Source organism: Oncorhynchus keta, chromosome 28 (genome assembly GCF_023373465.1).
Source record: "Oncorhynchus keta strain PuntledgeMale-10-30-2019 chromosome 28, Oket_V2, whole genome shotgun sequence".
Classification (NCBI taxonomy): domain Eukaryota; kingdom Metazoa; phylum Chordata; class Actinopteri; order Salmoniformes; family Salmonidae; genus Oncorhynchus; species Oncorhynchus keta.
Window position 1 is genome coordinate 33,777,015 of NC_068448.1, and position 24,974 is coordinate 33,801,988.

Sequence of the window (24,974 nt, forward strand, 5' to 3'; positions counted from 1 at the left end):
TTTATTTCAACACATCAGTAACATCACACACACAGTGCAATCTTACCTTTGGGGGAAACGCTGCGCGACTTCTTGATGTCCGAGGGGCACTTGCTGCTGCTGTTGGGGGAGTAGGCTCTCCTCTTGCCTAGAAGGTTATCTGTGAACAGTCACGCAGACACATAGTGGTAAGTTAAGGCCTCCAAGTACACAGAGGTTCACCTATCTGTCTCCTGCTCTTTTCTTTACGTACCTGAGTACATGGTTGAGAAAGGTGCGTACGTATGCGTGTGGGGAGAGGGAATTATGTTGCTCTTTCACTCTTTCTTCCACACTATTCCTAACATTCTATCTTGTATCTCTCTCTCTCTCTCTCTCTCTCTCTCTCTCTCTCTCTCTCTCTCTCTCTCTCTCTCTCTCTCTCTCTCTCTCTCTCTCTCTCTCTCTCTCTCTCTCTCTCTCTCTCTCTCTCTCTCTCTCTCTCTCTCTCTCTCTCTCTCTCTCTCTCTCTCTCTCTCTCTCTCTCTCTCTCTCTCTCTCTCTCTCTCTCTCTCTCTCTCTCTCTCTCTCTCACGTCAGTCATCACACAAAGCCTTTGGTTGTGCTATTACTTATTAGAATGCCCCAAACCTCACAGTCAAAGAGGAGCAGTCAGAGTCAAGGGTAAGTCAACCTTCCGTCCTCCTTTCATCACAAATCTTAGGTAGCCTTCGTTCTTCTTTAGTTCAGTGCATCATGTCTCTGCCCTGCGTTTTCCCATCTCTCTCCACTCTCTTTCACATAAACACAAACTGTTCTCTCTCTCTCTCTCTCTCTCTCTCTCTCTCTCTCTCTCTCTCTCTCTCTCTCTCTTTACCCTGTAGGTGCATTTGAACACTCCTCCCATCGGAGTATGGGGGAGTTTTCTCGCCTCGCATTAACACCCACTCCCTCCTCTTTACCCACTCCCCCCCTGTCGCCAGAGAGGAGAGCATCTAGTGTACAATTACAGCACCAACCTCCTCTACTACTCTCTTCCCCCTTCTCCCTCAATCCCCCCATCCTGGCCCCAAACAAACCTCAAATCAATATCCGCCTAATAAGAGTGGGTGTTGATGCAGAGCGCAACACATGCGGTGCGAGCAGGAAGGAAGCAGCCTTTTGTCATTGCTCTCTCTCTTTATGTATCTCTCTCTTTAGTCCTCTCTCTCCTTCTCATTTACATTCAAATGGGCTTTATTGGCATGGGAAAGAGTTTCAAAAGAAAAGAGGCATTTCAAATGTTATATTATTGGCTATGTACAGTGTTGTGACAACATGCAAGTAGTTTAAATACAAAAGGGAAAATAAGATAACACATAAATATAGGTTGTATTTACAATAGTGCTTGCTCTTTTCGCATGGCAACAGGTCACAAATCTTGCTGCTGTGATGCCACACTGTGGTATTTTACTTCAACAGATATGGGAGTTTATCAACATTTAAATTGCTTTAAAATTATTTGTGGGTCTGTGTAATCTGAGGGAAATATGTCTCTCTTATATCATTGCACATTTGGCAGAGGTTAGGAGGTGCAGTTCAGTTTCCACCTCATTTTGTGGACAGTCTGCATATAGCCTGTCTTCTCTCGAGAGCCAGGTCTACTATCTATGGCAACCTCTATGAACAGCAAGGCTGTACTCACTGAGTCTGTACATAGACAAAGCGTTTCTTTAATTTTGGTTCAGTCACGGTGGTCTAGTATTCTGACAGTGTGTACTCTCTGCCGGATAGTATTCCAGTTTTTGGATTCATTATTTCCAATGTGTCAAATCAAATCAAATGTTATTTGTCACATGCGCCGAATACAACAGGTGCAGACCATACAGTGAAATGCTTACTTACAAGCCCCTAAACAACAATGCAGTTTTAAGAAAAATAAGTGTGATTAGCTGTTCAGGAGTCTTATGGGTTGGGGGTAGTAGTTGTTAAGAAGCCTTTTGGACTTAGACTTGGCGCTCCGGTACCGTTTGCAATGCGTTAGCAGAGAGAACAGTCTATGACTAGGGTGGCTGGAGTCTTTGGCAATTTTTAGGGCCTTCCTCTTACACCGCCTGGTATAGAGGTCCTGGATGGGAGGAAGCTTGGCCCCAGTGATGTACTCGGCCGTACACACCACCCTCTGTAGTGCCTTGTGGTTGGAGGCCGAGCAGTTGATGCAACCAGTCAGGATGCTCTCGATGGTGCAGCTGTAGAACTTTTTGAGGATCTGAGGACCAATGCCAAATCTTTTCAGTCTCCTAAGTGGGAATAGAAGTTGTTGTGCCCTCTTCACTACTGTCTTGGTGTGTTTGGACCATGAAAGTTCGTCAGTGATGTGGACACCAAGGGACTCTAAGCTCTCTACCTGCTCCACTTCAGCCCCGTCGATGAGAATGGGGGCGTGCTCGGCCTTCCTATTCCTGTAGTCCACGATCATCTCCTTTGTCTTGATCACGTTGAGGGAAAGGTTGTTATCCTGGCACCACACTGTCAGGTCGCTGACCTCCCTATAGGCTGTCTCATCATTGTCAGAGATCAGGCCTACCACTGTTGTGTCGTCGGCAAACTTAATGATGGTGTTGGAGTCTTGCTTGGCCACGCAGTCATGGGTGAACAGGGAGTACGCACCCCTGAAGGGCCCCTGTGTTGAGGATCAGCGTGGCAGTGTAATTCTCTTTTTGTTTCCTCATTATTTGATTGGGTCCTAATGGTGTTTCTGTTTTGGGGCTCTGTGGGGTCTGTTTGCATTTGTAAACAGAGCCCCAGAACCAATAGGGAGCTCTTCTCTCTAGGTTAATCTCTCTGTAGGTGATGTAAAGTTTGGTTGTTGCTTCCTTTAGGTGGTTGTAGAATGGATTTTGATCATGAGCAGGCATCGTCCTAGTTCTACTCTGCATGCATTATTTGGTGTTTTACATTGAACACAGAGGATGTTTTTGCAGAATTCTCAATTAGGTGTTTGTCACATTTTGTACCGTTTTGGTTGGTGAGTGGACCCCAGACCTCACAACCATTGAGGGGCATGGGTTCAATGACTGATTAAAGTATTTTTTAGCCACATCCTAATTGGGAAGTCAAATTTTATGTTCCTTTTTTTGTCTCTCAGATCATTCACAGCTTCATGGAAGTTACCTGAGGTACTGATGTTTAGGCCAAGTTGAGTAGGGTGAGGCCGGATGCTACAGACTGTTCTAGTGCCCTAGTCAATTCATTGATATACACTGAGTATACTAAACATTAGAAACACCATTCTAATATTGAATTGCTACTTATCCCGTTCAAAGGCTCCTAAATATTTCGTATTTTCAGAGGCTGAATGGCACACATACACAATCAATGTCTAAATTGTGTTATGGCTGAAACATACTTCTTTAACTGATTGATGTGGATTTAACAAGTGACATCCATAAGGGATCATAGCTTTCTCCTGGATTCACTTGGTCAGTCTATGTCATGGAAAGAGTATGTGTCCTTACTGTTTTGTATAATCAGTGTACATGTTGAAGAGGGTGGGGCTCAAGCTGCATCCCTGTCTCACCCCACGGCCCTGAGGAACGAAATCCTGTGTTTTTGCCAATTTTAACTGGACACTTGTTGTTTGTGTACATTGATTTCATAATATTGTATGTTTTTTCCCCCTAACACCGCTTTCCATAAATTTATATAACAGACCATGGGGGCCAAATTGAGTCAAAAGCGTATTTTTTATCATCAAAGCATGAGACGTTGCATTTGTTTTTATTTATTTGTTTGTCAATTGCGGTGTGCAGGGTGAATGCATGGTCTGTCGTACAGTAAATTGGTAAAAAGCCATTTTGATATTTGGTCAGGACATTGTTTTCACTGAGGAAATGTAGGAGTCTGATTTTAATGACAATGCAGAGGATTTTACAGAGGTTGCTGTTGACACATATTTCACAGTGGTTATTGGGTTTGAATTTGTAAAAAAGAAAATAGGGATTGGGGAGATCAGTCCTTGGTTCAAAATATTGGGAAAGATGCCAGAGCTGAGCATGATGTTAAATAGTTTAAGTTTTGACAGTTTGAATTTCTGGTCTGTACATTTGATCATTTCATTTAGGATACCATCAACACTTTAGGCCTTTTTGGGTTCGAGGGTTGGTATTTTGTACTGTAGTTGGTTATGGTAGTCTTTAATAGCTGATTCTAAGATTTGTAATTGATTGTGTATACGTTTTTGCTGTTTATTCTTTGTTATAGGGCCAAAAAGATAGGAGAAGAGGTTTATCCACACATCTTCATTTTGGATAGATAGCTCTTCATGCTGTTGTTTCTTTAGTGTGTTCTTATTTTCCCAGAAGTGTTTATATGGCTTGTGAAATTCCATTGATCTGATTTCTGTAGTGTTTTAGTGTTTCACTATAGTTAAGGTGTAGGTTCAATTAGTTTTTGATGTCTGTGTTTCTGGTTGGATATGTTTCTCAATTTCTTTCTTAGGCTTCTGCATTCTTCATCAAACCATTTGTCATTGTCTCTCTCTCTCTCTCTCTCTCTCTCTCTCTCTCTCTCTCTCTCTCTCTCTCTGTCTCTCTCTCTCTCTCTCTCTCTCTCTCTCTCTTCTCTATGTATATTTTTATGGACAGGGTGGGTGGAAGAGCTTAGCTCGCTTCTGTTTTGGTATTTTGCATTGTTGAAAAGGGTCAAAGTGGACAGGAAACAAGATCTGGTATGAATCCTTGAGAATGGTTTTGGTGATCCATATTACATCTTCAACTGAGTTCATTCCCTTTTATTGTTACCTTGACAACAAGGAAAGATCCTGAATCGAGGGGCCAACCTTGAACCCTTGACCCCTAACCTTTCTACTCTCTTTAACAAGAAAGAAAGAGAGAGACAGAGTAAGAGGAAAAGGAAGAGAGAGTGTGCAGAGGAGAGAGAGGAAGAAAGGGTGAGAGAGAAGGAGACAGAGAGAGAGATGGAAGAAAGCATGAAATAGTGTTTGGAGTGGCAGAGTTGGGGTCTTGGAGGCTTTTGTTTGGTTTGTGGAAGAGAGGAGCCCTAGTGTCGGAGGAAGGAGGTTTACTAATGATCCCCCCCGTTTGATGTTTTCTCTCCGGGCATCTGGAGATCCACTCCCTACCCCTCCCCAGAGATAGAGAGAGAGAGAGAGAGAGAGAGAGAGAGAGAGAGAGAGAGAGAGAGAGAGAGAGAGAGAGAGAGAGAGAGAGAGATATATATATATATATATATATATATATATATAGAGAGAGAGAGAGAGAGAGAGAGAGAGAGAGAGAGAGAGAGAGAGATTCTCTCTTTCTCAATGTCTACTTGAACTAAAGGAGCTCCAGTGTCTTTTTCCTTCTTTCTCCTGTCTTCTCCATTTCTAATACATGTCCAACTATTGGCCTTCAATGTGTGTAAATGCATAACCAGTAGTATACTATTCTTGATTATTTTAACCATGATTGATCAAATATTTAATACATTAGCCTATATCAGACCTGAAATAAAATACTGGGATTGCCAAGCTTCCTTATTATTTAAACCCTGTTCGTGGAAATAGGCTTATAGAAAGACAGGGCTGATATTCACAGGCACACACACACACGCACATGCACACACACGCGCACATGCACACACACACGCACACACACACACACACGCACATGCACACTCACACATTTCTCTTGGGCCGACTTCACAGAAGACAGTGTCTCTCCTGAGCCATTGCCTGAGGTTCAGAGATTTTAAGGCGGAAAGCTTTTAAAGCCACATTTCAATGCCTTCAGAAAGTATTCACACCCTTTGACTTTTTCCACATTTTGTTGTTACAGCCTGAATTTAAAATGAATTAAAATGAGGGTCAACAAGTAGTCAGCCCCTTTGTTATGGCAAGCCGAAATAAGTTCAGGAGTAAAAAAGTGCTTAATAACGTGCATGGACTATGTGTGTGTAATAAAAGTGTTTAACATGATTTTTGAATGACTAGCTTATCTCTGTACCCCACACATACAATTATCTATAAGTTTCCTTAGTCAAGCAGTGAATTTAAAACACAGATTCAATCACAAAGACCACAGAGGTTTTCCAATGCCTGACAAAAAGGGCACCTGTTAGTAGGTGGGTAAAGAAAAGCAGGCATTGAATATCCCTTTGTGCATGGTGAAGGTATTAATTACACTTTGGATGGTGTGTCAATACACGCAGTCACTACAAAGATACAGGCGCCCATCCTAATTCAGTTGCCAGAGACGAAGCACTCAGGGATTTCACCATGAGGCCAATAGTGACTTAAAGCAGTTTAATAGCTGTGATAGGATTGCATCCTACCTGGCAGGTCGCTCCTACCAGGATCTGTGTCTGCACCAAGTGCTCTCACTACTGGTGTCCCCCAGGGCTCGGTTCTAGGCCCTCCTCCTCCTTTACACAAAATCACTCGGCTCTGTCATATCCTCACATGGTCTCTCCGATCATTGTTATGCGGATGACACTCAACTACTCTTCTGCTTCCACGTGGTGACACGCTTCTCTGCGTGCCTGGCAGACATCCCAGCTTGAATGTCGGCCCACCACTTCAAGCTCAACTTCGACAAAACTGAGCTGCTCTTCCTTCTAGGAAAGGCCTGCCCGCTCCAAGACCTCTCCGTTAAGGTTGACAGCTCCACGGTGTCCCCCTCCCAGAGTGCAAAGAACCTTGGCGTGACCCTGGACAACACCCTGTCGTTCTCTGCAAGCATCAAAGCAGTGACTCGCTCCTACAGGTTTATGCTCTACAACATCCATAGAGTACGAGCAGAAAGCAGCGCAGGTCCTAATCCAGGCACTTGTCATCTCTCATCTAGAATCCTGCAACTCTCTGTGGGCTGGGCTCCCCGCTTGTGCCATCAAAACCCTGCCACTTATCCAAAATGCCGCAGCCCATCTTGTGTTTAACCTTCCTAAGTTCTCCCATGTCACCCCACTCCTCCGCACACTCCCCTGGCTTCCAGTCAAAGCATCATCTTCAAGGCCCTAATGCTTGTCTACGGAGCAGCAAGAGGAACTGCACCTCCTTGCCTTCAGGCTCAAACCCTACATCTCAACCCGAGCACTACGTTCCACCAACTCTGGTCTCTTGGACCTCCCACCCCTGTTGGCCGTCCCATCTCCCGCTCAGCCCAGTCAAAGTTGTTCTCTGTCCTGGCACCCCATTGGTGGAACAGTCTTCCCCCTAAAGTCAGGACAGCAGAGTCCCTGCCCATCTTTCGGAAAAATTCTGAAAGTATCTTAAATAACCTATGGCGCCTCCATAAAAATAATAATAATAAAATAAAGAATTCCACTTCTCCTTTCCCACTAGCACAGACTGAAGAAGTACTTTGTTTGTACAGAAGTACTTTGTTGGGGGGAAATGTATTTGATACAATTGTGATGTGTTGTTGTCTCACCTAGCTATCTTGAGATGAATGGACTAATTTGACATTTCTGTGGATTAGAGCATCTGCGAAACGAACAAAATTTTTACATGTAAATGTGATAGGAGAAAACCGAGGATGGGATCAACGATGTTGTAATTACTCCACAATACTAATCTAAATGACAGTGAAAAGAAGGAAACCTGTACAGAATAAGAATATTCCAAAAAATGCATCTTGTTTGCAAAAAGGCACTAAAGCAATACTACAAAAAATGTGTCAAAGCAATTGACATTTTGTCCTAAATAGAAAGTGTTATGTTTGGGGAAAATCCAATAGAACACATTACTGAGTATCACTCTCCATATTTTCAAGCACGTTGGTCGCTGCATCATGTTAAGTGTATGCTTGTAATCCCTAGCACAGGCAAAATCTTAAAAGGAAAACCTGGTTCAGTCTGCTTTCCACCAGACACTGGGAGATGAATTCACCTTTCAGCAGGACAATAACCTAAAACACAAGGTGAAATCTACACTGGAGTTGCTTACCAAGAAGACAGTGAATGTTCCTGAGTGGCCGAGTTACAGTTTTGACTGAAATCTACTTGAAAATCTAAGGCAAGACCTGAAAATGGTTGTCTAGCAATGATCAACAACCACTTTGACAGCTTGAAGAATTTTGAAAAGTATAATAGGCAAATGTTTTCCATTTATGAATGTGTTATTCAATGCGTTTCTATGGGCCAAATTCAATATTGTATCAAAAAATAAAACAAAGGGGTCCTAAAATTCAAATAACTAAATGATCCACGGTATGACCATATGTTAGTTTAGTAGAACCCACCCCCAACAGCTTAGACTTTTAGAGGTTTAAAACGTTGGTGCTTCCATTTAACACCAAACCCGCCTTAAACCAGTCTGAGCTCTGTTAGCTCAAATGCTATCTCCTTAACTCCCAACACCAATGCTTATAACCAAGTTTGCTACTTTGCTAATTCTCCTGCTTGTTTTCCCTCAGCCATCCATTCAAAACTCCAAAACTCCAGGGAGCCTTGTCCTGTTCTGCCCTCTGGCCAACTGTATAGGAAACCCACTCCCTTCCAGGAGAATGAGGGATGAGAATGGTGTATTTGGAGAGAAAGAAAGGGAAACAGCCTTCAACAGAGGAAGAACCAGCCTAGGCATCTTCATAATCTACCATAGAAGCCGTCAAGCAACCACAGGGACATCCTCTGTCTCGTTCTCTCTCTTCTCCTCTCTTCCTTTCATCCCCATCCCTTCTTTCTTTCTCCTCTTTTTCTCTCTATTTTCTTCCCGTGGAGGGCCCGCTGACAGCTCAGACAGCCAGACTCCTTAATTCCCCCTCTTATTCTGTTAATCTGTCATCTTTATCAGGCTGGGGGGGAAGTGGTGTGGGGCTGGGGAAGCAGGGGGGCTGGAGCTGTGGCCCCCGATCAATCTCCACATTACAGCTGACAGAATGGTGCTAATGACTTATTGATCCCCCCTCTGTGAGCTGGGCCTCCGCCGGCCCTGAAAGCCCCTCATTGATTGGCTACGGACCGACGGGGGGTAGGGGAGGGAGGATCTTCCGTTCATACTGAGAGAGGGTTCACCACCGCCACTGCCGAGCCACACACTTGCATTAACACACACGCTGTTCCTCTCTCCCACAGCGCAACCTCAGGGGAGCAGAGATAGATGGAGGGGGGCAATGGGAGAGGTTCGAGATTTGGGAGTGATTTTTATTTTAGTTTCATTTAGAATAACCCATGAATTTATAGGAGAGGGCTGGGTTCACCCACTGTATACAGTGCCTTGCGAAAGTATTCGGCCCCCTTGAACTTTGTGACCTTTTGCCACATTTCAGGCTTCAAACATAAAGATATAAAACTGTATTTTTTTGTGAAGAAATCAACAACAAGTGGGACACAATCATGAAGTGGAACGACATTTATTGGATATTTCAAACTTTTTTAACAAATCTAAAACTGAAAAATTGGGCGTGCAAAATTATTCAGCCCCTTTACTTTCAGTGCAGCAAATTCTCTCCAGAAGTTCAGTGAGGATCTCTGAATGATCCAATGTTGACCTAAATGACTAATGATGACAAATACAATCCACCTGTGTGTAATCAAGTCTCCGTATAAATGCACCTGCACTGTGATAGTCTCAGAGGTCCTTTAAAAGGGCAGAGAGCATCATGAAGAACAAGGAACACACCAGGCAGGTCCGAGATACTGCTGTGAAGAAGTTTAAAGCCGGATTTGGATACAAAAAGATTTCCCAAGCTTTAAACATCCCAAGGAGCACTGTGCAAGCGATAATATTGAAATGGAAGGAGTATCAGACCACTGCAAATCTACCAAGACCTGGCCGTCCCTCTAAACTTTCAGCTCATACAAGGAGAAGACTGATCAGAGATGCAGCCAAGAGGCCCATGATCACTCTGGATGAACTGCAGAGATCTACAGCTGAGGTGGGAGACTCTGTCCATAGGACAACAATCAGTTGTATATTGCACAAATCTGGCCTTTATGGAAGAGTGGCAAGAAGAAAGCCATTTCTTAAAGATATCCATAAAAAGTGTTGTTTAAAGTTTGCCACAAGCCACCTGGGAGACACACCAAACATGTGGAAGAAGGTGCTCTGGTCAGATGAAACCAAAATTGAACTTTTTGTCAACAATGCAAAACGTTATGTTTGGCGTAAAAGCAACACAGCTCATCACCCTGAACACACCATCCCCACTGTCAAACATGGTGGTGGCAGCATCATGGTTTGGGCCTGCTTTTCTTCAGCAGGGACAGGGAAGATGGTTAAAATTGATGGGAAGATGGATGGAGCCAAATACAGGACCATTCTGGAAGAAAACCTGATGGAGTCTGCAAAAGACCTGAGACTGGGACGGAGATTTGTCTTCCAACAATTTTGCACGCCCAATTTTTCAGTTTTTGATTTGTTAAAAAAGTTTGAAATATCCAATAAATGTCATTCCACTTCATGATTGTGTCCCACTTGTTGTTGATTCTTCACAAAAAAATACAGTTTTATATCTTTATGTTTGAATCCTCAAATGTGGCAAAAGGTCGCAAAGTTCAAGGGGGCCGAATACTTTCGCAGGGCACTGTATCAGTGATCAGGGTGCGTGTGTGTCAAAGTTTTGATGCCCAGATAAATGTATCACAGTGGTGCATGAATTCTATGATGGCATGATGGCTAATATGCAAGATCATCAAGAGTCCTCTGAGTCGTTTCCAGTCACAGAGTGAAGCAAGGCTGTGTTCTAGCACCAACTGAGATCCACTTCAACTACCGCTTTGATGGGGGGCTGTTCAACCTGAGGAGGATGCATGCCAACACAAAGGTTGAGGCGCGACTGTCTGCGACCCAGAGGTGGGTAGTAAATGGGCTACAAGTAACGGGTTAGATGTACTTACACTCGTCCTTGTCTAGTTACTCTCTGTGGGCTGTACTTGTACTCTTACTCAATTCATTTCTGAAGGACGTAGTTAACTTTTTACTCTGTTCCATTTGACCAAATCACTTCAGGTACATAGCTTTATATTATTATATCTTCGCTGTCAGATTAAAACCTTGTCACTCCAAATGTTATTTGTATTTTTTTTTTACATGAATCGGTACTATTGGTTCCCCCTTTACGTGTGTAAGAACGTTTCACGACCCCTTGACCAATGAAATGCATTCAAAATATATTGTCATCAAAACTCTTAAGTCGAGTGGCTTTCAAAGTTGTCTGTCAAACTCTGCATCTCCACCATGGCTCTTGAAGTGAAGTGCACATCTTCACTCCTCGGGACAATTTTGTTTCTGGTTTCTTAGTCAAACCCACAAACGTATAAGTTGCACTATAATTACCTTCTGCCTTTGTAATATTATATATTTCTGGAGTAAGATTAGTATTTCTCTGATATAATTCTGTTGTTGAAATTGTGTTTTGAGGGCGAGTGCAAATTAAATGGCAAGGTAGCTAGCTAACTAGCTGGCTAGTTTGCTTTGGCTAAGCCAGAATCTGACAGAATGTTTGCTGTCTGGTTTTTAGCTCCCCATATGGCCTCTGCTTGTTGGCGAAGTTAACTAGCCACCTTGTCATTTGCATAAAGAGTGAACAGATAAATCAGATGTGTGTGGCAATAGCTAACTAGCTAGCTATCATATTAGGTTGCCTCTAGTCAACAAGGGGGGGTGCACGTTTTGGGTTTTTCCCGACCACTACACAGCTGATTGAAATAATCAAAGCTTGATGAAGAGTTGGTTATTTGAATCAGCTGCACTCCATTGCTCTCTCAATGTGTGTGTGTGTCTAAATTCAGTTTTTAGCCCTATAAGCACATCTGTCATGTAGTGAAACATCTCAGTAAGTTTGTTGTGCTTACTTCGATGTGCTTATATAGCTAATAGAAATAAATGAGTGGCACAACCGAGGGGGAGGAGAATGGGCCAGCCAAGAAAAGAAAATACCCTTCAAAGAGGAAAGGAGAGGTTCGGAAGAGGAGGCTGGAGGGTATATCCTACCTAGGAAAAAGATGATTTGAGTTGTCTATGGCAATTATTATCTACACTGTTTGATTATTTATTACTTACATGATTCTTAACTGAAGACCTTTCCCTTGATGTTTAATTCCATCCGGAAATGTGTCTGATTTGCATACTAGTAACATGATTGTGCAACGATGTGTGCTGAGAGTCGGGAAGCAAGTTCAGGGAGTGAGTGTTGAAATAAATAAATGAAACCAACACGTAACACAAACAACGCACAGACATGACCCAGGAACAAAAACAATAACGCCTGGGGAAGGAACTAAAGGGAGTGACATATATATAGGGAAGGTAATCAGGGAGGTGCACGTAACGATGGTGACAGGTGTGCGCCATAACGAGCAGCCTGGTGACCTAGAGGCCGGAGAGGGATCACACATGACAGTAGCCCCTCCCTGACGCACGGCTCCAGCCGCAGGATGCCGACCAAAAAGATGATCCCGGGGATCAGGAGCAGACCGGTCACCTCTGCTGAGGCGTGGGAAACCTGTCAATCCGACTGAGGTATGAGAGCCTGATGAACCAGCGGATGCAGGGGAGCCTGGCGATCCGGCTGAGGCATGAGAGCCTGATGAACCAGCGGATGCAGGGGAGCCTGGCGATCCGGCTGAGGCATGAGAGCCTGATGAACCCGCGGAGGCAGGGGAGCCTGGCGATCCGGCTGAGGCATGAGAGCCTGATGAACCAGCGGATGCAGGGGAGCCTGGCGATCCGGCTGAGGCATGAGAGCCTGATGAACCCGCGGAGGCAGGGGAGCCTGGCGATCCGGCTGAGGCATGAGAGCCTGATGAACCCGCGGAGGCAGGGGAGCCTGGCGATCCGGCTGAGGCATGAGAGCCTGATGAACCAGCGGATGCAGGGGAGCCTGGCGATCCGGCTGAGGCATGAGAGCCTGATGAACCCGCGGAGGCAGGGGAGCCTGGCGATCCGGCTGAGGCATGAGAGCCTGATGAACCAGCGGATGCAGGGGAGCCTGGCGATCCGGCTGAGGCATGAGAGCCTGATGAACCCGCGGAGGCAGGGGAGCCTGGCGATCCGGCTGAGGCAGGAGAGCCTGATGAACCAGCGGATGCAGGGGAGCCTGGCGATCCGGCTGAGGCAGGAGAGCCTGATGAACCAGCGGAGGCAGGGGAGCCTGGCGATCCAGCTGAGGCATGAGAGCCTGATGAACCAGCGGATGCAGGGGAGCCTGGCGATCCGGCTGAGGCATGAGAGCCTGATGAACCAGTGGAGGCAGGGGAGCCTGGCGATCCGGCTGAGGCATGAGAGCCTGATGAACCAGCGGATGCAGGGGAGCCTGGCGATCCAGCTGAGGCATGAGAGCCTGATGAACCAGCGGATGCAGGGGAGCCTGGCGATCCAGCTGAGGCATGAGAGCCTGATGAACCAGCGGATGCAGGGGAGCCTGGCGATCCAGCTGAGGCATGAGAGCCTGATGAACCAGCGGATGCAGGGGAGGCAGGGGAGCCTGGCGATCCAGCTGAGGCATGAGAGCCTGATGAACCAGCGGAGGAAGGGGAGGCAGGGGAGCCTGGTGATCCGGCTGAGGCAGGGGAGCCTGATGAACCAGCGGATGCAGGGGAGGCAAGGGAGCCTGGCGATCCAGCTGAGGCATGAGAGCCTGATGAACCAGCGGAGGAAGGGGAGGCAGGGGAGCCTGGTGATCCGGCTGAGGCAGGGGAGCCTGTAGCGGATCCCGGACCTGACATCATTCCCACTGACACAAAAAAACTAAAAACACTCCCTGATGCTTTGGTTAGGTGAGGCGTTATTCTGTAAAGATGTGCGCTGAGAGTCAGGAAGCAAGTTGAGGGAGTGAGTGTTTGAATAAAGAAATGAAACCAACACATAACACAAACAAAGCACAGACATGACCCAGGAACAGAAACAATAACGCCTGGGGAAGGTGAGTCTGATGACACGCAGGTGTGCATAACGATGGTGACAGGTGTGCACCATTACGAGCAGCCTGGTGACCTAGAGGCTGGAGAGGGATCACACGTGACAGATTGATAGTGAAATGTCGATATTGATTGTTTGACTGTTGCAATACTTACATGATCCTCCTTGATACATTCTGAGTAAAAAGTGAAACATCACACTTGGTGTTAACCTTTTTAGTAGGCTACGCATTCGCCATGTACTTAAAATTATATTGTGAAATCCATTTTCATTAATGCTATTGAAATTGTGAAATTATTCCAATGTCTCAAGTACCGTTTACTTTTTTAATGAAATTGAGTACAGTAGGTAGGTTTCCATCCAATTTGCGACAGATTTTCATGCAAATACTATAAAATTCGCATTACGAAAATATGCACATTTTCCCTCCAGTAATGTGCTTCCACCAAACGGACTTGTTGCAGACACAAAATGTACTTTTTCACTTAAGTTTTCGTGTCCCGGATAAAAATGTAATGTTCAATGAGTTTCTATCGCATTTGCATTAAATAGCAAATGTGCACGTGCCCTCTAGCCACCAGCTCAGATACAGTGAGGCACAAAATCACTAAGGCACAAAATCACAGTGCTTGAGGTATCAATACAGCCCCAGGTTTGATCCCAGGCTGTGTCCTAGCCGGCCGTGACTGGGAGACCCATGAGGCGGCGCACAATTGGCCCAGCGTCGTCCGGGTTAGGGGAGGGTTTGGGCTTTCCGTGTCCCATCGCACTCTAGTGACTCCTGTGGCGGGCCGGACACCTGCATGCTGACTTCGGTCGCCAGTTGTACGGTGTTTCCTCCGACACATTGGTACGGCTGGCTTCCGGGTTAAGCGAGCAGTGTGTCAAGAAGCAGTGCGGCTTGGCAGGGTCATGTTTCAGAGGATGCATGGCTCTCGACCTTCTCCTCTCCCGAGTCCGTACGAGAGTTGCAGCGACGGGACAAGACTGTAACTACCAATTAGATATCACGAAATTGGGGAGAAAAGGGGTTAAAACTGTGGACAAATTCACCTACCTTGGTAGCACAATAATATATAATATATATGTCCTGTGCTGTTCACATAGACAATAATAAAACAAACATCAGGATCGCCAAGGCTAGTGCAGCCTTTGGCCATTTGTGAGATTCAGTGTGGGAAAGAACAGGCATCAAACTGGCAACAAAATTGAGGGTTTACCAGGCACTTATATTACCAACCTTTATTTATGGCTGCGAAACCTGGACAGTCTACAGTACCAACGCCATACCAGGACATTTAATCATTTTCACCTGAACTGTTTGAGGATGCTACTGAGGATCAAGTGGCAGGACAGAATCCCAGACACTGAAATCCTCAGCCATGCCGAAATGACGAGCATTCCCACACTGCTTATGGAAGCACAGCTTAGATGGGTGGGCCATGTGACCAGGGTGCCTGCTACCTGTCTCCCTAAGCAGATCTACTTCAGAGACATGAAGAATGGGAAGCGAGCACAAGGTGGGCCCAAAAAATGCTTTAAAGACACCCTGAAGGCCTCCCTCAAGAGCTTTAACATCGAACTAAGCAAATGGGAACGCCTTGCTCAGGATAGTCCCACCAAGCGGAATCTCATCCAGGATGGCGCTACCACCCCTGAAACCAGCAGGACCACAAATGCCATGGTGAAGAGAGAACAGAGCAAGACCAGTAATAACAGAGCCGTCGGTCAGGAGAATCTACCAAAGTACCATGTCCAGTGTGCCAAAGAGTGTTCCGGGCTCAGATTGGTCTCACCAGCCATCTGCGCCCTCACCGTACCTCAGACTCAACCCAATGAATCGTGTCCTAGTCATCATCAACATATGATGGACGATCAGGAAGTTGTGTGAGGTTTAATAGGAGTACGATGGACCAAGATGGTACTAACACTCCTTTTGAAGCAAATAATACCCTGTTAAAAATAAATTTGGCCTTTAAAACACACAAACACAAACCTCCCTGACCCCCCTCCCCGACACACACGTCGTCATCTCCTCTATAACTACGTCTGGGAGTCTGAACGAAGAGAAAAAAAGTGATAAAAAAACACCTTATCCGCCCGTTAGAATCTTCCTGGTCTGACCGCAGAGCCAAGGTTTACAGTTTCCACAGGCAGCCAGACGCTAAGCCCGGCGCCCCTGCTCTCTCCCATCCTCCTCCCTCCCCTCCCCTCCCTCCCTCCCTCCCTCCCTCCCTCCCTCCCTCCCTCCCTCCATCCCTCTCAGCCCCAGAGTAGCCAGAGGCCTGGGAGGCGGACGGTGGAGGGAGGACGGGAGGAGAGGAAGGAGGAGGGGGGAGTCAACCCTCCTGTCTGTCCCTCAGATTTAATTAACGGCCCACTCCGGCTCGGAGACGGCCCAGCAGCCTGCTTCCCTTTCCTTTGACTCATGCACACAGACATGGGCACACACACACACACACACTCACACACTGCCGCCACACCCGCTGTCTGCCCTCTCTTGATACCGGCAACCACACTCATTCATCGCTCTCTCTGTCTCTTTCTCCCTCTGTCTTTCTCCCTCTCCAAACTTTTCTTCCGCTACACAACCTATCCCCTTCTCTCTGCCTCTGTCTCTCTCCTTCTTTACTTCTCTCTGTCTCTCTCTCCTTCTTTACTTCTCGCTGTTTCTCTCTCCCTCTTTACGTCTCTCTGTCCCTCTTTACTTCTCTCTGTCTCCCTCTCCCTCTTTACTTCTCTCTGTCTCTGTCCCTCTTTACTTCTCTCTGTCCCTCTTTACTTCTCTCTGTCCCTCTTTACTTCTCTGTCTCTGCCCCTCTTTACTTCTCTCTGTCTCCCTCTCCCTCTTTACTTCTCTCTGTCCCTCTTTACTTCTCTGTCTCTGTCCCTCTTTACTTCTCTCTGTCCCTCTTTACTTCTCTGTCTCTGTCCCTCTTTACTTCTCTCTGTCTCTGACCCTCTTTACTTCTCTCTGTCTCTCTCCCTCTTTACTTCTCTCTGTCCCTCTTTACTTCTCTCTGTCTCTCTCCCTCTTTACTTCTCTCTGTCTCCCTCTCCCTCTTTACTTCTCTCTGTCCCTCTTTACTTCTCTCTGTCCCTCTTTACTTCTCTCTGTCCCTCTTTACTTCTCTCTGTCTCCCTCTCCCTCTTTACTTCTCTCTGTCCCTCTTTACTTCTCTCTGTCCCTCTTTACTTCTCTCTGTCCCTCTTTACTTATCTCTCCCTCTTTACTTCGCTCGGTCCCTCTTTACTTCTCTCTGTCCCTCTTTACTTCTCTCTGTCCCTCTTTACTTCTCTCTCCTCTTACTTCTCTCTGTCCTCTTTACTTCTCTCTGTCTCTGTCCCTCTTTACTTCTCTCTGTCCCTCTTTACTCTCTGTCTCTGTCCCTCTTTACTTTATCTCTCTCTCCCTCTTTACTTCTGTCTCTGTCCTCTACTTCTCTGTCTCTCCTCTTTACTTCTCTGTCCCTCTTTACTTCTCTCTCTGTCCCTCTTTACTTCTCTCTGTCTCTGTCCTCCTTCTCTCTGTCCCTCTTTACTTCTCTCTGTCCTCTCTTTATCTCTTCTACTTCTCTCTGTCTCTGTCCCTCTCTCCTCTTTACTTCTCTCTGTCTCTGTCCCTCTTTACTTCTCTCTGTCCCTCTTTACTTCTCTCTGTCCCTCTTTACTTCTTCTCTCTGTCCCTCTTTACTTCTCTCTGTCTCTGTCCTCTTTACTTCTCTCTGTCCCTCCCTCTTTACTTTCTCTCCTCTTTACTTCTCTCTGTCCCTCTTTACTTCTCTCTGTCTCTGTCCCTCTTTACTTCTCTCTGTCTCTCTCTGTCTCTCTCCTCTTTACTTCTCTCTGTCTCTGTCCCTCTACTTTCTCTCTGTCTCTCCCTCTTTTACTTCTCTGTCTCTGTCCCTCTTTACTTCTCTCTGTCCCTCTTTACTTCTCTCTGTCCCTCTTTACTTCTATCTCTCCCTCTACCTTTCTCTGTCTCTCTCCCTCTTTACTTCTCTCTGTCCCTCTTTACTTCTCTCTGTCCCTCTTTACTTCTCTCTGTCCCTCTTTACTTCTCTCTGTCCCTCTTTACTTCTCTCTGTCTCTGTCCCTCTTTACTTCTCTCTGTCTCTCTCCCTCTTTACTTCTCTCTACCTCTTTACTTCTCTCTGTCTCTGTCCCTCTACTTCTCTCTGTCTCTCTCCCTCTTTACTTCTCTCTGTCTCTGTCCCTCTTTACTTCTCTCTGTCCCTCTTTACTTCTCTCTGTCTCTCTCCCTCTTTACTTCTCTCTGTCTCTTTACTTCTCTCTGTCTCTGTCCCTCTTTACTTCTCTCTGTCTCTGTCCCGCTTTACTTCTCTCTGTCCCTCTTTTCTCCCATTCTTCTCTGCAGATCCCCTCAAGATCTGTCAGTTTGGATGGGGAGTGTTGCTACACAGCTATTTTCAGGTCTCTCCACAGAAGTTAGATCGGGTTCAATTCCGAGCTCTGGCTGGCCCACTCAAGGACATTCTGAGAATTGTCCTGGTCATTGTCCTGTTGGAAGGTAAACCTTCTCCCCAGTCAGAGGTCTTTAGTGCTCTGGAGCAGGTTTTCATTAAGGATCTCTCTGTACTTTGCTCTGTTCATCTTTCCCTCGATCCTGACTAGTCTCCCAGTCCCTGCCACTGAAAACATCCCCACAGTATGATGCTGCCACCACCATGCTTCACCTTAGAGATGGTGCCATGTTTCCTCCAGACGTGACTCTTGGCATTCCGACCAGAGAATCTTGTTTCTCATGGTCTGAGAGTCTTTTAGGTGCCATTTGGCAAACTCCAAGCGGGCTGTCATGTGCCTTTTACTGAGGAGTGGCTTCCATCTAGCCACTCTACCATAAAGGCCTGATTGGTGGAGTGCTGCAGAGATGTTTGTCCTTCTGGAAGGTTCTCCCATCTCCACAGAGGATGTCTGGAGCTCTGTCAGAGTGACCATCAGGTTCTTGGTCACTACACAATCCTGTCTCGGAGCTCTACGGACAATTCCTTCGACCTCATGGCTTGGTTTTTGCTCTGACATGCACTGTCAACTGTGGGATCTTATATAGACAGGTGTGTGCCTTTCCAAATCATGTCCAATCAATTGAATTTACCACAGGTGGACTCCAATCAAGTTGTCGAAACATCTCAAGGATGATCAATGGAAAGAGGATGCACCTGAGCTCAATTTTGAGACTTAAAACAAAGAGTCTGAGTACTTATGTATATAAGTTATTTATGTTTTTTTATTTTTTTTTATAGATTTGCAAAAATGTCTGACACCAGTTTTCACTCTGTCATTATGGGTATTGTGTGTAGACTGGTGAGGAAAATATTTAATGTAATACATTTTTGAAGAAGGCTGTAACGTAACATAATGTGCAAAAAGTCAAAGGGTCTGTATACTTTTCGAATGCACTGTATAACATTTGAAACGGTTTATACCATCATGACAAGAATGGTCAAAAAACGATTCAAAAGTTTCTGTCAAGTATTAAAACTTTTCAAAACTCACCATATTCATCTACACTCACCAAAACTGATCAAACCAATAAGGTGTGTTCATTCTCTGTCCTATTACCTCCATGTGTCCCAGTGTTTGCCTTTGTGTGCGTGTGTGTTTATGTGTTTGTGTGTGTACTTGTTTGTGGAAGTATGTGTGTGTGTGTGTTCGTGTGTGTGTATGAGCACACATCCCCATGTGTGTGTGTGTGTGTGTGTGTGTGTGTGTGTGTGTGTGTGTGTGTGTGTGTGTGTATGAGCACACATCCCCACGTGTGTGTGTGTGTGTGTGTGTGTGTGTGTGTGTGTGTGTGTGTGTGTGTGTGTGTGTGTGTGTGTGTGTGTGTGTGTGTGTGTGTGTGAGCACACATCTCCATGTGTGTGTGTGTGTGTGTGTATGAACATGCACTACTGTGTATGTGAGTGTGTCTCTCTCTAATTTCACCGGCAGACAGAATGTGAGCCAGTGGCTGATGGGATTGGACTTGTTTACAGACACAGATCGAGCCGCTTAGCCACCCTGTTAAATCTCCCTGTAATGCTCAAACTGACAGATTTTAGGCCCAGGCCCCCTCCGGCGCAGGCCACACCGCACTCAAATCTCCCTCCCTCCCCCCTCATATCCCCACTACCCATCCTTTTGTGTCTTTCTCCATTAAGATTACCATTCACGAGCTGATTTCCCCATTAAGCTTAGCAGCCGATTAGACAGGTCTTTTTGGGAAATTCGTCCCAAACTGGGGTCTAAAAACACTGGGTGTCTGGGACTATAACACCCCCGTGTCCCACGCAAATGAGGAAGGATAGGCAGACACCCCTCCATGCCCTCGTCCCTCCACACCTCCACCCCTCATCCCTTTGTATTAGCAAACTGTATGGGCAATTAAGCTACTAGAGGGATGAGCTCAGAGAGACAGTGTAGAGGACGAGGTGTTGGATTTGTGGGATGATTATGCTACATGTATGACCCTCTGACTAATGGGATGAAGAGGAACAGACCGTCCACAGGGGATAAGGATCTGCTCTCTGAATACTGTACTACTTGACCATGGTAAGGGTACTTTATGGGTTAAATCTGAGGGTTGGTCAACTTTGTTGGTAACTCTTGATAAGTTTGTATTGGCTGTTTTAAAGGAAACCAGTTACAGTTTCTCCTGACCCATAGACTACTTTCAGAGTGAGGAACCATCTAACCTCAAGTTGTAGAATCCTGATCTTCCCTTTTAAGACGACCTTTATAAAGGACATTTGACACTAAGGTAAAGGGGATACCTAGTCAGTTGCACAAATTAATGCATTTAACCAAAATGTGTCTTCCGCATTTAACCCGACACCTCTGAATCAGAGAGGTGCGGGGGGCTGCCTTAGTCGACGTCCAAGGCGCCCAGGGAGCAGTTGTTATTGGAGGTTAACTGCCTTTTGCTCAAGAGCAGAACAGCAGATGTTTCACCTTGCCGGCTCAGAGATTCAACCCAGCAACGTCTCGGTTACTGGCCCAACGCTCTTAATCAATAAGTTACCTGCCATCCTTTACAAATGTAACAACGTTTCGAAACTTCTTCTGTAATCCGTGACTCACCTCCAGCCTTGTGATCTTTCTTGTGACAAACTGTATAAACCGAAACTCAGCTGATCTAAGCCTATTATTAACCCGCAAACCAGCAGGTCCCCACCTAACCAACATTTGCGACATAGTTTGGGTTACAAAAATATATAATTGCCAGTTTAAAAGGACAATATGTCCTTGCAGTACAACAAGGCACTTCCAGACACCTCTGACTACTAAAACACTTCCGACATGGCTAATCCCTATGATTGGTAGTGTATGTCTACTGAATAGAAAACACACACACACACCCTAAACACACATATGCAAAAAGCATGATATGTAAGGACAAAAAAAAATGAAAAAAATGAATAGACACAATACAACACCCAACAGCTTGAGTATCTAAATACCAAGTCACTCTATATAATACATATTATACAAGTATCTATCTGAAAGCATACATAGTCCAACATTCAGTCTAACTCCGGACTAAAACAGCCTAATCTCAAACTCAAACAATCTGATTCAGAACTACTAAAACTAATGAAACATTGTCTGGTGTTAGGGGTGTTTAACAGTGGGGCTGTAAGCTGTTAGAAGGCTCTTAGCTTAACACACACCATGGTTCCTTTATGCCCATGAAACTGGATTAATGGCAAACAAAGCTATTTATTTAGTGGTTATTTAAAACAGGGGGTTAAGGAAAAACCTGGAGTGCAATAGAAAAGGCAACAAAAATTACATTTAGTAATTGACTTGAGAGCCACCTTCAGGAATCAGTAATAAGCTTATAGTAAGTTCCCCAATCAAACAAATTACAGACAATTAAGGGACTAATGTATAATAGTGATTAATTACTCTTGCTAATAGAAGAATACGTAACCTCATTACAAATATAAGGAATACGGAGAGGGAAAAATAGACAAACACACATGTATCCTACCTGTGTGTCCTGTGTTGGTGCTGAGGTCGGTGGCGGGCTGGCTCTCGGGCATGCCGTGCTGTCTGGTATGGTGGAGGTTGGAGATGATCGTAGAGAGGTCACTGTCACGACTGAAACACAGACAGAGTCAGGGGGTTAGCAACACATATAGCTTTACATGACACATTAAAACACAACAAGGCGCACACACACATAGTAACACAACATAGCAAAAAGCACAAACAAAACAAAACAAAACAAACTCCAACAGGGGAAAGACACAATGTACCATAACATGGCACAACACAACAGCACATAGCTACAGCTACAGTTCATGAAATATGTCACATAACAACTCAAAACAGCTCCATTCTACCTCGTCACTCACAACACACTTCATCCTTGGAAGGAAAATCTACTACACAATTAGAACAAAACGTAATGCAGGAAATGGAGAGTCTGATCTACAGCATACGAAAGACCACACAAACACAAGTCTATATCCACACACACAAATCCACCCATCACCACATACAGCTGCACGCACGCACGCACGCACGCACGCACGCACGCACACGCACGCACGCACGCACGCACTCACACACACACACACACACACACACACACACACACACACACACACACACACACACACACACACACACACACACACACACACACACCTGTACTGACCAAGAACCTCTCATCTACCCACTGTATTTCTGTATACTGTAGCAATTGGAATTGAAACATACTTCATGAGTGGCTAATCAACCTGTGTGTCTATTCTTCCCTTGCCTTTGAGGTACAATGCATTCGGAAAGTATTCAGACCCCTTGACTTTTTCCACATTTTGTTACATTACAGCTTATTTCTAAAATGGATTTTAAAAAACTGGGAGACCAGTCAGGATCGAGGGAAAGATGAACGGCGCAAAGTACAGAGAGATCCTTGATGAAAACCTGCTCCAGAGCGCTCAGGACCTCAGACTGGGGTGAAGGTTAACCTTCTAACAGGACAACAACCCTAAGCACACAGCCAAGACAGCGCAGTAGTGGCTTTGGGAAAAGTCTTTGAGTGGCCCAGCCAGAGCCCAGACTTGAACCCGATCAAACATCTAAAAGGTCTGAGTAAAGGGTCTGAATAAATATGTCATTCTGATATTTCAGTTTAAATGTTTTTAGATTTTTGGCAAAATTTCTAAAAACCATGTTTTTGCTTTGTCATTATGGTGTATTGTGTGGAGATTGATGAGGGGGAAAAATATTTCATACATTTTAGAATAAGGCTGTAACGTAACAAAATGTGGATAAAGTCAAGGGGTCTGAATACTTTCCGAATGCACTGTATGTATGACACCCCAACGACAGACTCCTAAGCACCAAGCACTTTTTGGTCTCATCCCTACTCATCTTGAACTTCACAGTAAGATACTTTATTCAACACATTCAGAACTCAACTAAGTCGCTTAAGAGCTTAAAGTTAGATTAGTGTTCCCCCAAATTCACACGGGAGAAGAGACCAGTTTGTAGTCTCTGTCTAGATACACTACAGTGATTTTATTTATGTATGTACCTCATTGTTTAAAACATTCAAGTAAAGTAAACTGCAGAAGGCCAACTGGAATACTGAGCCTCAGTCAGTCTGATTCACTAAAGGCCAGACAGTTCAAATAGTATTTTGTTTACTTCAAATACTTTCGCTGCATTCGACTGAGCTTGCCTGGTGCAATGGAACCAATAACACAGTCCCAAAAGTGCAAAACCTGCCGATCGGGCACTCCAGAACTCAGTGAAACTTATTAGGTTACAGGGACGATGCACATTTAGAAACATTTCGGTGAATGTGCCCGTTTGCTAATTTTGAACTGAATTTTGCTGAAAGTATTTGAAAGGAAACTAAACGCCCTCTCTCTCCCACAGTGACATCACTGCCCTAGCCTCTTGTCGAGACCAAACCAGAGGAGGGTTTTAGTGGTTGGGGCTGCCAAATTCCCCACCAGCTCCCTCTAACCCAGCAGCAGCAGACATGGACATAAGTGTCATGGAGGTACTTCCACTCAATCTGATTAGCGCTCTGATCGCATTAAAAAAGCATAATGGTGGAAAATAGGCGCTTAGCATTTGAGGGAATATCCCAGACACATTTCTCTGTCGCTATATGACGATGGGCAAACATTTTGGTTCACTAAATGTTGAATTGGTTGTTCAAGAGTGACGTCCTCAATTGTCTACTCTATTGTAGAAAATACAAAACATACAGATACATCTCATTCAATTAAATCGTGTTCCCCTGTTTCCTTACATCTGGAGCATCAAGTCCAAATGAATATGTCCAAATCAAGTTCAGTGAAGATTCTAGTTACATTATAACTTTGTCTAACATGAAAACAGGAGCCATGGAACATTATTGCTAACCAGGAAGAGACAGTGGAGGGTGTCATGGTAACGAGGCAGAGTGGCTGGGGATGGTTCTGATTGGTCAGCACTCCGAGGAGGCCACATGGTTTGCAGCGGCTGGATTCTGCCTTTTTACAGCACAATGATTATAGGCTCCGGCTCGGCAATGCCAGCCTGTCGTGCTCCGAGCTGTTATCCAAATTGTACAGAACAGATGCGGGGGAATTTATTTTGTCTGATTCTGACCACGTTGGGTTACCAGTCGCTTCTCAGTTAACGGGAGTCACAGAGTCAAACTCAAAACAAAACCAAACGCAGATATAACATCCTGTCTGGTTGCTAAGCAAGCGAGGATGCTTTTGTTGTGTCGGGACGTCACACTTTCGGTGACACTCGTCCGACTAAGCCCTAGACCTAAATCAAAATAGTTACAAGTTGTAAAGAATATAACATTTTATGTTTTGATGTCTTTATTACACTCAATTCAGAGGTCTACTTTCATAAGGTTCATAGTCAGACTGCTGGCCAACTCAGATTAGCCATGCAACTCAGGTCCGCACTCATCCAAAATTGAGATCCCGTAACCGCTAACAACTAAAGCCCCACCTGCTCCCTATCACTCAAAGTGATCGTGATAATGTCACACTGAACTTCTCACTGAGGCTACGGGGTTATTATCCCGTGGTAAAGTAGCGGCGCTAAGCCGTGACAAGCAAGGGCATCGTTAGCACTGGTAATTAGCACACTTTTCCTGCTCTGTCCATTGTGGTTAGCTAAAGAGGGACAGCCCCTCCCCCTGCCC

At 45.2% G+C, this 24,974-nt stretch overlaps 1 protein-coding gene and 1 long non-coding RNA gene across 5 annotated transcripts in view; both read right to left on the reverse strand.

Moving 5' to 3' along the window:
• The window catches only part of LOC118361078 (sterile alpha motif domain-containing protein 11), an 88,569-nt gene that overhangs the window by 38,096 nt on the left and 25,499 nt on the right, over positions 1-24,974 (reverse strand). For all 4 annotated transcript variants that reach the window (XM_052482843.1, XM_052482842.1, XM_035740826.2 and 1 more), the window contains exons 4-5: positions 21,795-21,904; positions 47-139 (exon numbers count right to left, since the gene is read on the reverse strand). In XM_052482843.1, the coding sequence (XP_052338803.1) occupies positions 47-139; positions 21,795-21,904 (203 nt within the window). The remainder of the gene's footprint in view (positions 1-46; positions 140-21,794; positions 21,905-24,974) is intronic.
• On the reverse strand, positions 16,072-19,551 carry LOC127912789 (uncharacterized). Its single transcript, XR_008083426.1, has 3 exons — positions 17,947-19,551; positions 17,689-17,770; positions 16,072-16,794 (listed from the first exon to the last, which is right to left on the reverse strand). It is a non-coding gene; the product is annotated as an uncharacterized LOC127912789 (long non-coding RNA).